The 12,993-nt window shown below is 40.1% G+C and overlaps 1 protein-coding gene across 3 annotated transcripts in view; it reads right to left on the bottom strand.

Moving 5' to 3' along the window:
- The window catches only part of ATG3 (autophagy related 3), a 30,830-nt gene that overhangs the window by 16,628 nt on the left and 1,209 nt on the right, over nucleotides 1-12,993 (bottom strand). For all 3 annotated transcript variants that reach the window (XR_006280248.1, XM_038386950.2, XM_038386952.2), the window contains exons 2-6: nucleotides 9,640-9,681; nucleotides 6,728-6,777; nucleotides 5,560-5,630; nucleotides 3,071-3,178; nucleotides 1,360-1,409 (exon numbers count right to left, since the gene is read on the bottom strand). Coding sequence is in view for 2 of the 3 variants with exons in the window: in XM_038386950.2 (XP_038242878.1) it covers nucleotides 1,360-1,409; nucleotides 3,071-3,178; nucleotides 5,560-5,630; nucleotides 6,728-6,777; nucleotides 9,640-9,681 (321 nt within the window). In the remaining variant the exon portion in view is untranslated. The remainder of the gene's footprint in view (nucleotides 1-1,359; nucleotides 1,410-3,070; nucleotides 3,179-5,559; nucleotides 5,631-6,727; nucleotides 6,778-9,639; nucleotides 9,682-12,993) is intronic.

The following is a 12,993-nucleotide window of genomic DNA, read 5'->3' on the forward strand; positions in this document are numbered from 1 at the left end:
GAGATATTCTGGGTGTCAATGGCCAACTTTCCTCGCTTTCCATATAAAACAGGTTCCAACATTAAAAGTTCTATACAAGCTTGCTAAGTGCATAATGGGATGGCATGTTTGCTCTGAGTATCTAAGTTGTGAACTGCTTTGGGATACAGTACCTGTGTACAGAAAAGCAAATCCTGTTCTAATAATATTACACAGGAATGCAAAGATTTGCCATCTTGGATTGGGCCATTAGCCCATCAAACCAAGTATCCTGCAAAAAGCAGCTTTTTTTTTTTTGCTTATCTGATGAAGGCAAAACCCTTGCCACACAACGCATGTGTGGAGCCAGTTACACAATTAAATATGTATAGTGCAGAAACTTTACATTCTGAAAGAATAGGTGACAAGCATGCCAAATGCTTCTTTTATTTCTGCTTGAAAAGCGTATTTGCCCTGGGCCCTATAAACATGGTAAAAATATTGGCATTCAAGACAATGTTGTTGGCCAGCTACAATAGGTCTGTAAGCACCATGAGGGACCACTGAATTAAAGTGATCTGTTGCAGTCCTTACCAATTCTTTCCCCCCCACCCTCACTTCACACACCAGATTTATACTGCTTTTAGATTCAAAGAAGTCTTCCAATTGCAGCTCAGAGGCACAGCTCCATTTTAGTCAGGTTCCTTTTAAAGAGGCATTTTTACAGATGCCTTTTACCCAATAATGCTTTTTAACAATATACATGTTATGGTTGGGAATGGAAAGGTTCATGTCATCTTCAGTGCCTCTTCCAGCTGCTCTCAGCTTCCTCTAAGGCTGAAGTTTTCCAGATTTCATCTCGGCCCTATGATGTTTTGAGAAGTATGGTGGCAGTTAATAAAAATGCACTAAAAAAGAATGAATTTAGCTACATTAGTGCCTCAACAACTGGAGATAGAAGTTTGGCAGGACATGTGACTTATCCAAATCAAGATGTACCTTCCCTAAACTACCTTAAGGCACCAGGATTTAAAAACTATATAAAGCTTGATTAAGCCCCATTTTATCATATAATAGGACTTTTTTTAAAATCTAACAATTTGTCAGCATTCTAATAGCTCTGCACATGCTCACCTCAAAGCTGAGTGAAATCAGTTTGTTTATAGGTTTATGTTGAATGGAAATACTTCCATGATATGGGAGTGGATACACTCTTACCATTGACATTATAATGTGTTACTAATTCAGTTCATAGCTCACTCCACCTTCACATTTTCTGGCCTTTGTACTGGTCTTTCATCTACAGAATTAGCTCACATGGCTGTTTAGGGACACTATCAGACATCTATTGTATTTTAACCTTCTAGTACAATAAGTCAATATTCACAAGCTAACAAATACCTTGCTCTCCAGTGTGATCTCCTTAACTGCTTCTGTCCCGCTTGCAATACCTGTTGATTGAACATCAACACTGAAAACAGTCAAAATTAGAAGAGCCTGTTTCTTTGTTGCCAGGATGGTACAAATGGCTAAGAAAGGAGTATGCGATCCTTTCAATTACACTTAAACTTTAGAAACTGGAAGGACACAAGTTATTCAGTGCTGGACAAAGACTATTCCTCCCCCAAGCAGGCTTATATAGGCTAGTACAGACTAATCACATAGTGCAGGCCTTATGAGGAGAGTTTTGATACAGGAATCTTAAGGAGTTTCTACACAAGTAATGAGTTGGGGGCAATAATTTAACTGATGACAGACAGCCCTTACCACTGCAAAAGATCTAGATAGAGTAAGAGTCACACTGCACTACTCATGAACACTACCTTACTAATAGTAACCTCAAGCACATGAAAGCAAGGTGCACTCAAAGAATAGTAATTTGAGTATGTGGCAAGAACTACTGTACATTCAAAGCATCCTGTCCAAGGAGCTTATATTTAAAAAGTAGCAGCTTGCCCTATCAATTAATTAGCATTAGGAGAAGAGCCTGATACTGTGGCTACACTAGAGAGCTTTGCACCATATAAACACTTTCCTGTTGCCTTAGAGCAGGTACTCTCAAGAGCTCTCCCATCGGCTTAATTACACCAGCCCTGCAAGTGGTGGTAGCTATGTTGGCAGAGAGATGCTCTTCTGACGACATATGCTGACTTAATTTAGTGCTGTACACGTCGGCATTTATGTCACTGAGGGGGTTGGCTAATTCACACCCCGAGCAACATAACTTGGCCGACTTGAGCTGTAATATAGCTGTAGCCTCTGTCATTCAGAAAAAGGAACACCCAATGCATTGCCACTTCTCTTCAACCCATCCCACTTATCTTTCTATTCCTTCTTGTTTACTGCTGTTCTTCTCCGCTGTCCTGTAATATTACATCACTCTTTTCGATACAATCTCAGGTCCAGTTAACCAACTGAAAAGGATCTCAGATGACTTCCTCAAAGATACAATGCATTATCTTAGGAGAATACCCATGAATAGATACCATACCTTACCACTCAGGAAAGACACAGCCAGCCAGCATACTAGCAACACAACACATCAGCAAAAGAACACTGTTTTGGAACAATCATTTCAACTGGGTGGTGTAGTCATTCCTACATATTATTTCTCCTGCCAGCACTGAAGGTACTCTTAGCTCTACAATAGCCTACCACTGTCAGATCTGTTTTTAAAAAAACAGAACTGGTTCACAATATCAGTGAACCTCCCAAAATCACTGGGAGTAACCAAACAAATTTCTAGTGACAAAAATAAGGGAGTTAAAACATCAGCAAAAACAGAAAAGAAATTAACTTCTCCTGGGGTATTCCAGTCACACTAATGAGTTGTTTTTCTTAGGACACGTCTTCACTAGCAACATTAAAGCGCTGCTGCTTTAAGAAGTTTAAGAAACTTACTAATGTCTCTCTCTCTCTCTCACACACACACCACACACACACACACAGAGTAAATATGTGGCACAGTAAATAGGTATTTAACTGGGAATGTAACTCAGGTCTTTCAAACTAGCTATTCAGATACATCACGTATGAGAGTTAATTTTAATTTTGAAACATCTATTAAGAGTCAAAGTCTTTAATATTAGTTAGCAGTGGAGAGTATCAATACCTGCATTGTGAAATGTGTCTACCCATCCCCCATCACCATCATCTTCTTCTATAATTGCTTCCAGTTCATCTGAATACTCCATCTGTTTACACCGCTTGTAGCATGGCACTGTAAAGATCAGCAAACTCTTACAAGTAATAGGATAATTCCAATCAGATACTAGACAGAGCAGAGAAATTCAAGCTGCAAAGCATTCTGCAGTGAATAAGCTTCCCCCAGCCCCTATTTGCTCTCTGTGATACAAGGTTGGGGGTTTTTTGTTTTGTTTTTTTAATAGGTTAAAGATACAAATTTAGACAAAATATCTTTATATTATACAATTTCAGTACATTTAGGTTAATCTTTTAGGATATCCAACTTTAATTATTCACATGAATTTAGTGCAGGGGAAGGGAAGATGATACTTGGACTCCAGTTAAAGAACTGGTACATTCCAGGCAGTGGTCACACAAGCATCTTACATTTTTCTGCCACCTGTCATTGTGCTTCAACCCTGACCTGTAAGGGTCAGAAGGGAGTTTGAGTCTCCAGATTTTCTGAGACTGCCAACTATTTGGTGATATCTGGGAACTACCTATCCATTTGTTTCATGCATGTCACTGAACAGCTTTTAGTCAGTGCAGATCTTGGCTGAATTTGAACATGCAACTTTTACCGGTTATCTGCTGGTCAGACTTCCACTTAAAATTCATCCGTCATGTAAGTGACAGATCAGTTTGTCACCTGGGAAACTGCTGTTAACAGTAACATGGTTATTTAACAAGGTTAGTTTACTGTGGATCATATGCATATGCAAATGTTCAAGCTGTGCTTTCTAACATAAGACTTTGTCTACACTAGTATTTTTTATTGGCAAACCTTGTGTCAGTTAGGGGTCGTGTGCACGGCGGAGGGAGACACACTCAAATACCCCGACCAACATATGTTGCACCAAAAAAGCACTGGTGTGGACAGTGCTATGTCACCAGGAGAACATCTCCCACCAACATAGCTACCACTGCTCGTTGGGGGTGGTTTAATTATGCAGACAGGAGAGCTCTCTCCCGTTGGCATAGAGTGACTACACAGGAGATCTTACAGTGGCAGGGTAAAAGTTTGTGTAATAGTACTTATCTGATTTAAAGGCAAAACTGACATTTTCATTAATATAAACAGAAAGATTATGTCTGCAACACTCAAAGCCAGCCCTGGAGAAGAGAATTAACACACAAAGGCTACACTTCATAAGCGGACTGTAGACCTTCTACAAAAAACAGTGCATGGGGTCAGGGTCCTCTAGTTTTCATTTTGACATTTCCCTGGAAACTGGTTAGTAGGGTGCTCTGTGGCATCTTTTCTGCAAGTGTTTAACTTAAGTGAGAGGTTATCAGTATATCGTGGACCCAGACGACTGAGCGCAAGAAACGTGGAATCTTGGATTTTCTTCTGAAGAGTGACCAGGAGAGAAGGAACACCAGAAGACCCCACAGAAATTGCAAGTACATCACTTAGCCACGCAGTCATTGCTACCGCCTGCATAGCAAGTTTGTTGCAACTGTAGCCAGCACTGGGGCGTAAAGAATTCATTTACGTCCTCTACAGACCATAGGGCATTCCACTGGCTCACTGAGGATTTCAAGTCTCCAAAATGGGCAAGTCAAGTTGAAATGTGGAATGCCACCTTATGAGGCCATAATTCCTTCTCCTGGGCCTTCAATTACATAGTTTTTGCAAGCCAGAACTGAGGAGGCTACACTGGCATTTCTGCTATAGGCAAAGTTTGACACAAAAGACAATGTTTCTTTTGTGAAAAGAAAGCTTCCCCCATAGTTTTGGCATAGATGCAAGTTTTCCTCTTTTATAGCAAGTGGGGCAGTCAGCACTACCATTATTCAATGGTTTAATTTTGTGACCATCAGTTGAGCTTTTTCACAGCAGTTTTCTGCAGTTTCACTAGTATGATGATCTGAGTTACACAGCTTGCATGAGATTACAAGTATGAGTGTTACCATGTAAAGAATTTTGGAATACCTTTAGTAAGCCAGAAAGAATCAGGAAATCCAGTATTCGGGAGAGTGAAGGAAGAAGAATTTTAAGTTAAAACTTCACTCTTGCGAACCACTGTGTGCGCAAGGCGGGGGTAGAGGAGGCAGATCATTAGAGGGAGCAAGCAAGCAAGGAAAGAGAAGGAGGGCTATTTAGTAAGTGTTTCTGGACTTGAAGTTTTCACTTTCACAATGCAAGGTGCAGTGCTGACCCCAAGCATATATTTATTATATTCATGCTCAGTGAGAACAGATTCTGGATACTCAAATTCAGACAATCTGCTACTTGTGTCACTACAAAATTAAAATGCAGAAGATACAAGGGAAGGTTAGTTTCCATTGTCAATTTTATGTAGAGGGTAAAATTTGGGTGCACAAGCATGTTCCAATAGGCCTGCAATTATTTTTCCTTAAGTCATTCACAAGAGCTGTACTGCATTCAACTCTACTAAGAGTCATTCTTACCATTTTTAGTTACCAAAAACTGTTTGTCTGTTGGCAGATAAGCCTTGACCTTTAATTCTTCTCCTGAAGCCCTTTAAAAAAAGCACACCACAAAAAAGTGAAAAACTTGTTTTGTAGACAAGAACACTTCTATTTTCAGTCTGTGTGGCCAGAAGACAAAAATACCACCCTCCTGCTTCTGTTTGAGATTAGCAACTACCACATATGTAGTAGCAGAACTTGAGAAGTACTGTAAAAACAACCTACCTCTTCGCAATTTGAAACGTACCAAACTGACCAATGAGGTGATCCCAAGTGTGAGCAGGAAGTGGCTGGGAAGAAGTATATTTAAGAGCTTTCAGCAGAATCACCTCACAACCTATTGTGACTCTTGACATGCTGACAAATCTAAATCTACTAATTGTATATTGCCCACGTGCATTAGTTTTTGGCTTGAACAGTAATAATCTAGACACTAACATTCTGTTCTAACCATTAATCATTTCATGATTTATTTTTATGATGCAAAACCCTGTTAAAATGTACTGAATACATTTTTTGTACATTCTCACTGCATTCCAGAGAGGTTAAAAAAAGCCTTCTCAGAGTGAGTATGGCATGTATATTCAGAGACAGACCAGCTTTTCTAATCTAACTCAGCTGGATATGGACCCATGATTAAATTTAAGTAGTGTAAGCTATTGTTTTTAATATGTAGGTTACATCAAGGCAATGACTTTGTAAGTAGCCCCTTATAGTTAGTAAGTTCAGTGACTCTCTGCCACCATGACAGAGAACATGATCTCAAAACTTCAGATTCCCCATAATCAATGGAGCCAACGGCCCAAGGGAGAATGAGCCTGCTATTACTATTACAAATTGAAAGTATTCATACCAGAGCAGTCGGTTTTCTCTATTGCCTCAGAGAAACCATCCTGTCTGCAGCTACAAATAGTGGCTAATACAAAAGCCTCCCCCATAAGAGTGAGTGTAATTTGGATCATGACAAAGATATCAATGGCATGAGTTCTACTGCCAGAGTTTATTTCTAGATTTCGTTCTTATCTATGTTAAATTGAGATACACCATATATTTTTGCATCTGATGCAAATGTAACATGACAAAAAGCTTGCTGTTCCTCTAGCTTTCTGCACCTCTAGCTCTTTATGCCTCATTCTCTTTTACTTACCATTGCCAAGTAGGACAGTGGTGAACTAAATGGTCTCCAGCTGCCACAAACTGTTTGGGGCACAAAGAAAAAAGAGTGAAATGCTGATGTATGCAGTATAAGGAAACTCTTACAAACTTGAGCAATATTAACATTTCAGTTGTACGGAGATCACATTTTTGTAAGTGTTCAAAGTAATCTTCATAGCACTTCATGCTTTAGAGATGCAGTGAAAAGAAAGAGCATCTGTTTCCTCCAACTGGGGTAGACAGACATTGACCGATTTCTTTCAGCTCAAGGAACCTACAGTAAAGAGTCAGAACTGCAAAGATGGACAGAACTTCCAAGAGTTTTCTCTATACCTTATGGCAAACCTAAAAAGGTTTCTGAACATTTACCAAGCTAGATAAAATATACTTGGTCACTCCACCATGAAGACAGCAGTGGGGGTGGAGGGGGGGAAGAAAAAGAAAAAAGCTAGTTTTATTTGTCCATGGGGAAAGTTTACTCTCTCCTATATCAGGACTTGACAAGACTGCTTTATTAAATGAATGCTTGTTATAGTTAGCAGTACAGGCAAGCAGAATTTGGCTTGACATTTAATTTGTGTGAAAGCTTTTCTTCTTAAAAAAAACCAAACCCAAATGGAAGTATTTCTCCATTCTCAAATTTTAACTACAGTAAAAGTTCTTAAAAATATTTCCCTGCAGTGTTCAAAACCACACACTGCAACATGAAGAAAAAGTGAAACTGACATCACTTATTCACTGTTAAAGTTGAGAGAAATGCAAAAAGTGAACAAGTGGATACGAGTATTAAGGGTATGGCAGTGCCCAGAGATGCCAATCATGAATGGATACCAAAGTGTCCTAGGTGCAGTGAAAACATATGAAAATAGGTCTCTGTCCTGAAGAGTTAGATTTTAAAAACTTTCTTTTAATAAACTGTTAATAGTAACGGAGATAAAGAAATTTCTTAATTATGTTTCTAGTATATTTTAAAAAACAGCATTTAAGAGTGAATATTAATGCAGTCTGATCCTGTCATTTGTTTGTCCCTTTATTCTGTTCATAATGGGAAGGAATAGCTGAAGTTTTAAAGCCATAGTGAGTTTTACTTGTTCTTTACAATGTTATTAGTTTTGCAGATGACTTACACATCTGTTGTTCCAGCTGCTTCCCCATTTTAAAATACTACTTCAGAGTAACATGCTACTCAGCTGACTGAAAGCCATTGCAGAATGGCTTCACAGGCTATAGTATAGATTGGCCAACCATTTTCTCTCCATGTGCTCCAAAAACAATGCAAGTCAGCCTAACAGAAATCACCACATCTGTTCAGTATGGATAATAGATTTAGTCCATGGAATAGTAATTTCCTTTTTCTAGGAAAGTGTCTGAAGACTGACCTCTAATAAAAGTAAAAAGTTTTACAGTAATGGGGAAAACAGTTTAAAAAAAATCAGAGAAGATCTATAAAGCCATTCACTCATACGTGAGAACACTATGTATACTGTAGAAAACTGCTGCATTCTTTAAAATCCTATACATGTTTAAAACACTTGAATGGCTTTGTCAAGGCAGCTAACCTTGGTGCAATGATTCACTACTTTACTCCTCTGACCATCTGCTTTACTATGGTCTGTTTCCATAGAGGAGACACCCTGTTAAAGCAGGTCTCTCATTGATTCTTTTTGATCCACCTGCACTCTGGCATGGATTTATATCTGATGCTGCAAACAGCAAAGACTCCATCCGTAGTGCATATAGCCAGCTGACCCATAAGGGAAACCCCTTCTAATTAGACATCCCTGTGCTTTCCCCCCCCCCCCCCCCACAGATGATAGGGCTAAGTGTCAGTGGTTGAGTTATCTAGAATTTTTTTTCTGGTGTGGTTGCCATGAAGTTAGAATAAAATAAACACAATTATCTCAAAAGATTGTTTAGCACTAAACAAATTGGTTCATTCTATACTACTCCAGTGGGCTAGCAAAAATGATCTCCTCTGGCTCATAGTGTAGCTCAGTAGAGATGTTTCAGATGCCAATATTGGGATATTTCTGCCTCATTTATCTTCCTATGTTATTTGTCTGTCTTGCCACCACTATCTTCATTTTCGTCTGATTCTGTTTCCTTCCTTCTCTCTGCATTTGTCTTTACCTTACCTCTCTCCTTCATCCCCCCTGCTCCATTTTACTCTTTTGTAGTCTCTGTGTAGACAGTTTCAGAGCCAACAACTTTCAAATGCTAGCCCTTTACATAAGGATGGAAAGAGGAGGAAAACCAAAAAACACCATTGCATTCGATACAGAGAAGAAACAGGCCAGGAATTTGTAATCCTTGTTTCCTTTTACAACAGACTCCTTTATAAGCTGCTACTGCAGGCACTTACTGGAAACATGGCCAAACTAGGGGCAGCATATAGAGGAGTACAGAGATATGCTGGTGCATGGCAGGTGGCCAACAATATGTTGTGACCCCACCACATACTCCGCAGCAGGGGAACAAAACGTATGGTGGAAAGGAGGGGCTGCTTTCAGCAAGCCTGGGTGGTCCCGGGATTGCTTAAGGGAGGGGGAGTTTTCAGTCCAATGAACTCTTTCCTGCTCCGACTGCAATGCAGAATGGAGCTGCTGACCCAGGAAAACCAAACCACCTAAACAGTGTTCAGAGAAGGGTGGGTTCTCCCTCAGCCTCTATTAGGATGCCTAGGGCTTACGCCCAAACACCATTCCAAGAGGAATTCTGTTGCTGACAGACTCCAACAGCAGAAATACCTTGCACATAATAGTAATCACATCCTCAAATTTTCACTAAGTTAGCAGTTGCAAGAACCAATTTAAGATTGATTATAATGTTATCGCAACTTTTACCACAAGTTATTACTATTTTAATAGCTTCCTTAAGTACTTTTTAGGAGTTCTGAAAACTCACCTCTTCAGGAGTGATGACTCCAGTTTCTTTAAACTTTGACTCCTAGAATAAAGACAATTCAGAAACATTTACATCTGTTGATATTTGAATCCCACTTTCCAAGGCTTAAGAAACTCGGCTAGGCTCTGATCCTGCAACTCTCTCTTTGATGATTCTCAAACTGTGGGTCATGACCCCAAAGTGACCCTGTTTTAATGGGGTCGCCAGAGCTGGCTTAGATTTGCTGGGGTTCGGGGCCGAAACCCAAGCCCCACTGCTCGGAGCCAAAGTCAGAGGACTTCAGCCCTTGGTGGCAGGGCTCAGGTTCCAGGCCCCCTGCCTGGGGCTGAAGCCCTTGGGCTTCAGCTTTGGCACCCCCATCCTGCCTGTGGGGCTCGGGCTTTGGCCCCCTTCACCCAGTTCAATGGGACTCGGGATTCAGTCCCCGTTCCTGGGCTCATAGTAATTTTTGTTATCAGAAGGGGTCGCGGTGCAATGACATTTGAGAACCCCTGCTCTAGGTAGCTCTGTGCACCAGCTTGAAGGCAGTTGCGGGGTCAGTACCCTAGTTTGTAGCCTACCTGCAGCCATTTTCTATGGCACAGAACATTAGCAAGAAAGTAGTTCTTCGCAGAATCCAAAAGGTTATCAGAACTGCCACATAACCAAAGCATATTTTTCTGTAATTATAAACAGTTCAGTTGGCTAATAGAAAAGGAGAGCTCCTGTGATCAATGCTATACTTGCTTAAGAGGCAGAAAGCCAATCAGAACCAGGCACTCTCAGCCATGATTTCTGTAACTGTTCTAAGAAGTGAACTAAAAAAATATTAACATAATGCATCAGTTTAATATTATAAAAAGCAAAGTAGTACAGAAATGAAGAAGGATTGTTCCCACTGCCAATGTGACTTTTAGAGAGATTATTTCCTTTTTTGGTGTATATATTCATTCCTTTATTGTGCGCCATGTGGAAACAGTTCTGAGTTTATTGATTTTTCTCATGCTGTTTTCATTAACTTGTTCTCAATTTGGACAAAGTACACTTAAATCTTATAGCTTTCAATTTATTTTTGCATTCAGACAGACATCTAGAAAGTTTTAAATATAAAAAACAGGTGTAATTCATGCTCATGTAAACCCAGAATGTACAGAAAATTTTAAGACTTCAGAAGAAGCAACATCAGCACTGAAAGACGAGAAGTTTCCCCTCCATAATTTTAAGACTACCCAAGAATGAGAGAACTAGTAGTTATACATATTTGGGATGTGCCATCCACCACTGTAATATTTGAGGTGGATTTCCTTCCTACTGCCCTGAACAGCTCTCAGATTTCATTATCAGGTCTCAGGCCTATTTCAACCAGTACTCTGAATCTGGGCTACAATTCCATTCTGTTCAATCCTCCAACATCATTCAGTCTTCAGTTAAGCATAGGTTCTACTGCCTCCACTGCCAGAGTTAATTGCCATAGATGCACAGCATGGGACACAGACTAAGTCTGAGGGTGTCCAAATTGTCTCCTTCTAACAAGGGAGCTGAAAAAAAGCAAAGTCTTCTCCATATAAGCAATCTAATCTCTCTCCTCCCCCCTCCAAAGATGAGGGAAAAAATATAATTTAAGTGCATGATTCAGATGAGACAGGCAAAACTCTTGCTGTACCACTGAGAGACAATAGAATATCAATACTGCATGCCAATGAAAATTCTCCTTTTAAGAGTTTGGGAGAATAGATAAATCAGAAGACTTTATGGCAGTGCATTGTGTTACTGTATCAAAGTCTCAGAATGCAATGATCTTAAGACTCGTTCCCAAGGTGCATTTTACAGCACATACAAGTCTGGGATCCTGAGAGTGGGAGGGGCCAAAAATAGACCAGCCTGAATCCCCTGTCAACCTAGTGAAATGTAAAAAGCTTAGCTTCTCTAGAAGGCAAGGCTACATTATGCTGCATTCCTAGTGAGTATTTTTAAAGTCCCATCCATCTGTAGTAGAAAGAGAGACTGAAGCAGAGGCCTGGTACAAGGCCTGAATCAAAGTCAGCAAAAGTTATGCTTTGAGCAAAAGTCAGGCCCCCTCAAAAGCAGATGCTTGCCTGCAAGTTCACTGTTCGGTACATGAACTCAACGCCAGTTTTGCTAGCATTGCTACAATAGCTTGTTTATGTAAATATACTCCAGCAGGCTAGGACAAGAATACCCCAACCTAGCACATGATAAGATGGTTTGACAGAAATGATGTTTTGTCTGAAACATCAGGAGAAAGGTACGGGGGGGGGGGGTAAATAAACGTCAAAATATATAAGGTGATAGGCAAGTTGTTTATCCCAGATGGTTTGTTTCAGTCTATAAATGCTGGAATGCTTCACCTTAACCCTTTGTCCAGCTGCTGGTCCACTGTCATGAGCAAACGTATTAAGTTCACCTGTAGCACATATAGGAAATCAATACTGTGCTTTGTTGGCAATAAACCTGGCCACGCTCCGTCACCACTGAACAGAGTCTGTGATCTTCTTGGGCAGTTCAATTAAAGTCTGCTGTGTGAGCTATCTTGTCAGAGCCCGTGCAGCACATAGAGAGAACACACATGCAGCCAACAACTGACATCACCGTTCACTTGGTTTTTAGTTGTTGTTTTGTGGCATTCCAGTCTCTCACAACAAGCTATTCGAAGTGCAAGGATGGTGCACAGCAAGTCTTCCTTTAATACAATGTGCTACAGTCGTTAGATGGGGAAATTTGGGGTTAGAACTCCTGGGTTTTATTCCTAGCACAGCAAGTGACCCACTCAGTAAACTCAGACAAGTTACTTCACTTCCCTGTGCCTCAGTTTCTGTCTCTATATTCACAATCACAGTGATAGGCAATGTTACAAAAACTTTTCTAAAACATGGACAAAACCATAATATTTACTTCAAGGGGCAAGAAAATTTGGTTCATGAACGAAGAATGCTATAAAGTGGTCTACAAACAAGGCTCTCTGATGTGAAGTACAAAATATTTTAGGAAAATACATTATAGAAGCCTGAACGGACGAAGAGGATTGTGGTTTTGTTTTTTCCCCTAAAAGGGTCCCAGTAGAAACAACTCCTCTGAAAGCATGCACTAAAGATTTGAAAGCGAAACTGTCTTCACAGTTTTCATTTCCTGGACTGAGAAAAATCCAGAGACTAAACTGACAGCAAGAGAAGAGAATGGGGATTTAAAAAAAAAAAATCAGTTTTAATACAAGGGATTATTAGCAACAGAGGCAAGAATACTTTACAGTAGGACAGCTACATGTAACAAAGAACAAAAGGGACAGAAGTACCTGCATGTGTTACGGCTACATGAAGCACAGAAGTAGATAGAAGTAGTTGCACGAGTTACAAGGGT

Source organism: Dermochelys coriacea, chromosome 1 (assembly GCF_009764565.3).
Source record: "Dermochelys coriacea isolate rDerCor1 chromosome 1, rDerCor1.pri.v4, whole genome shotgun sequence".
NCBI lineage: Eukaryota > Metazoa > Chordata > Testudines > Dermochelyidae > Dermochelys > Dermochelys coriacea.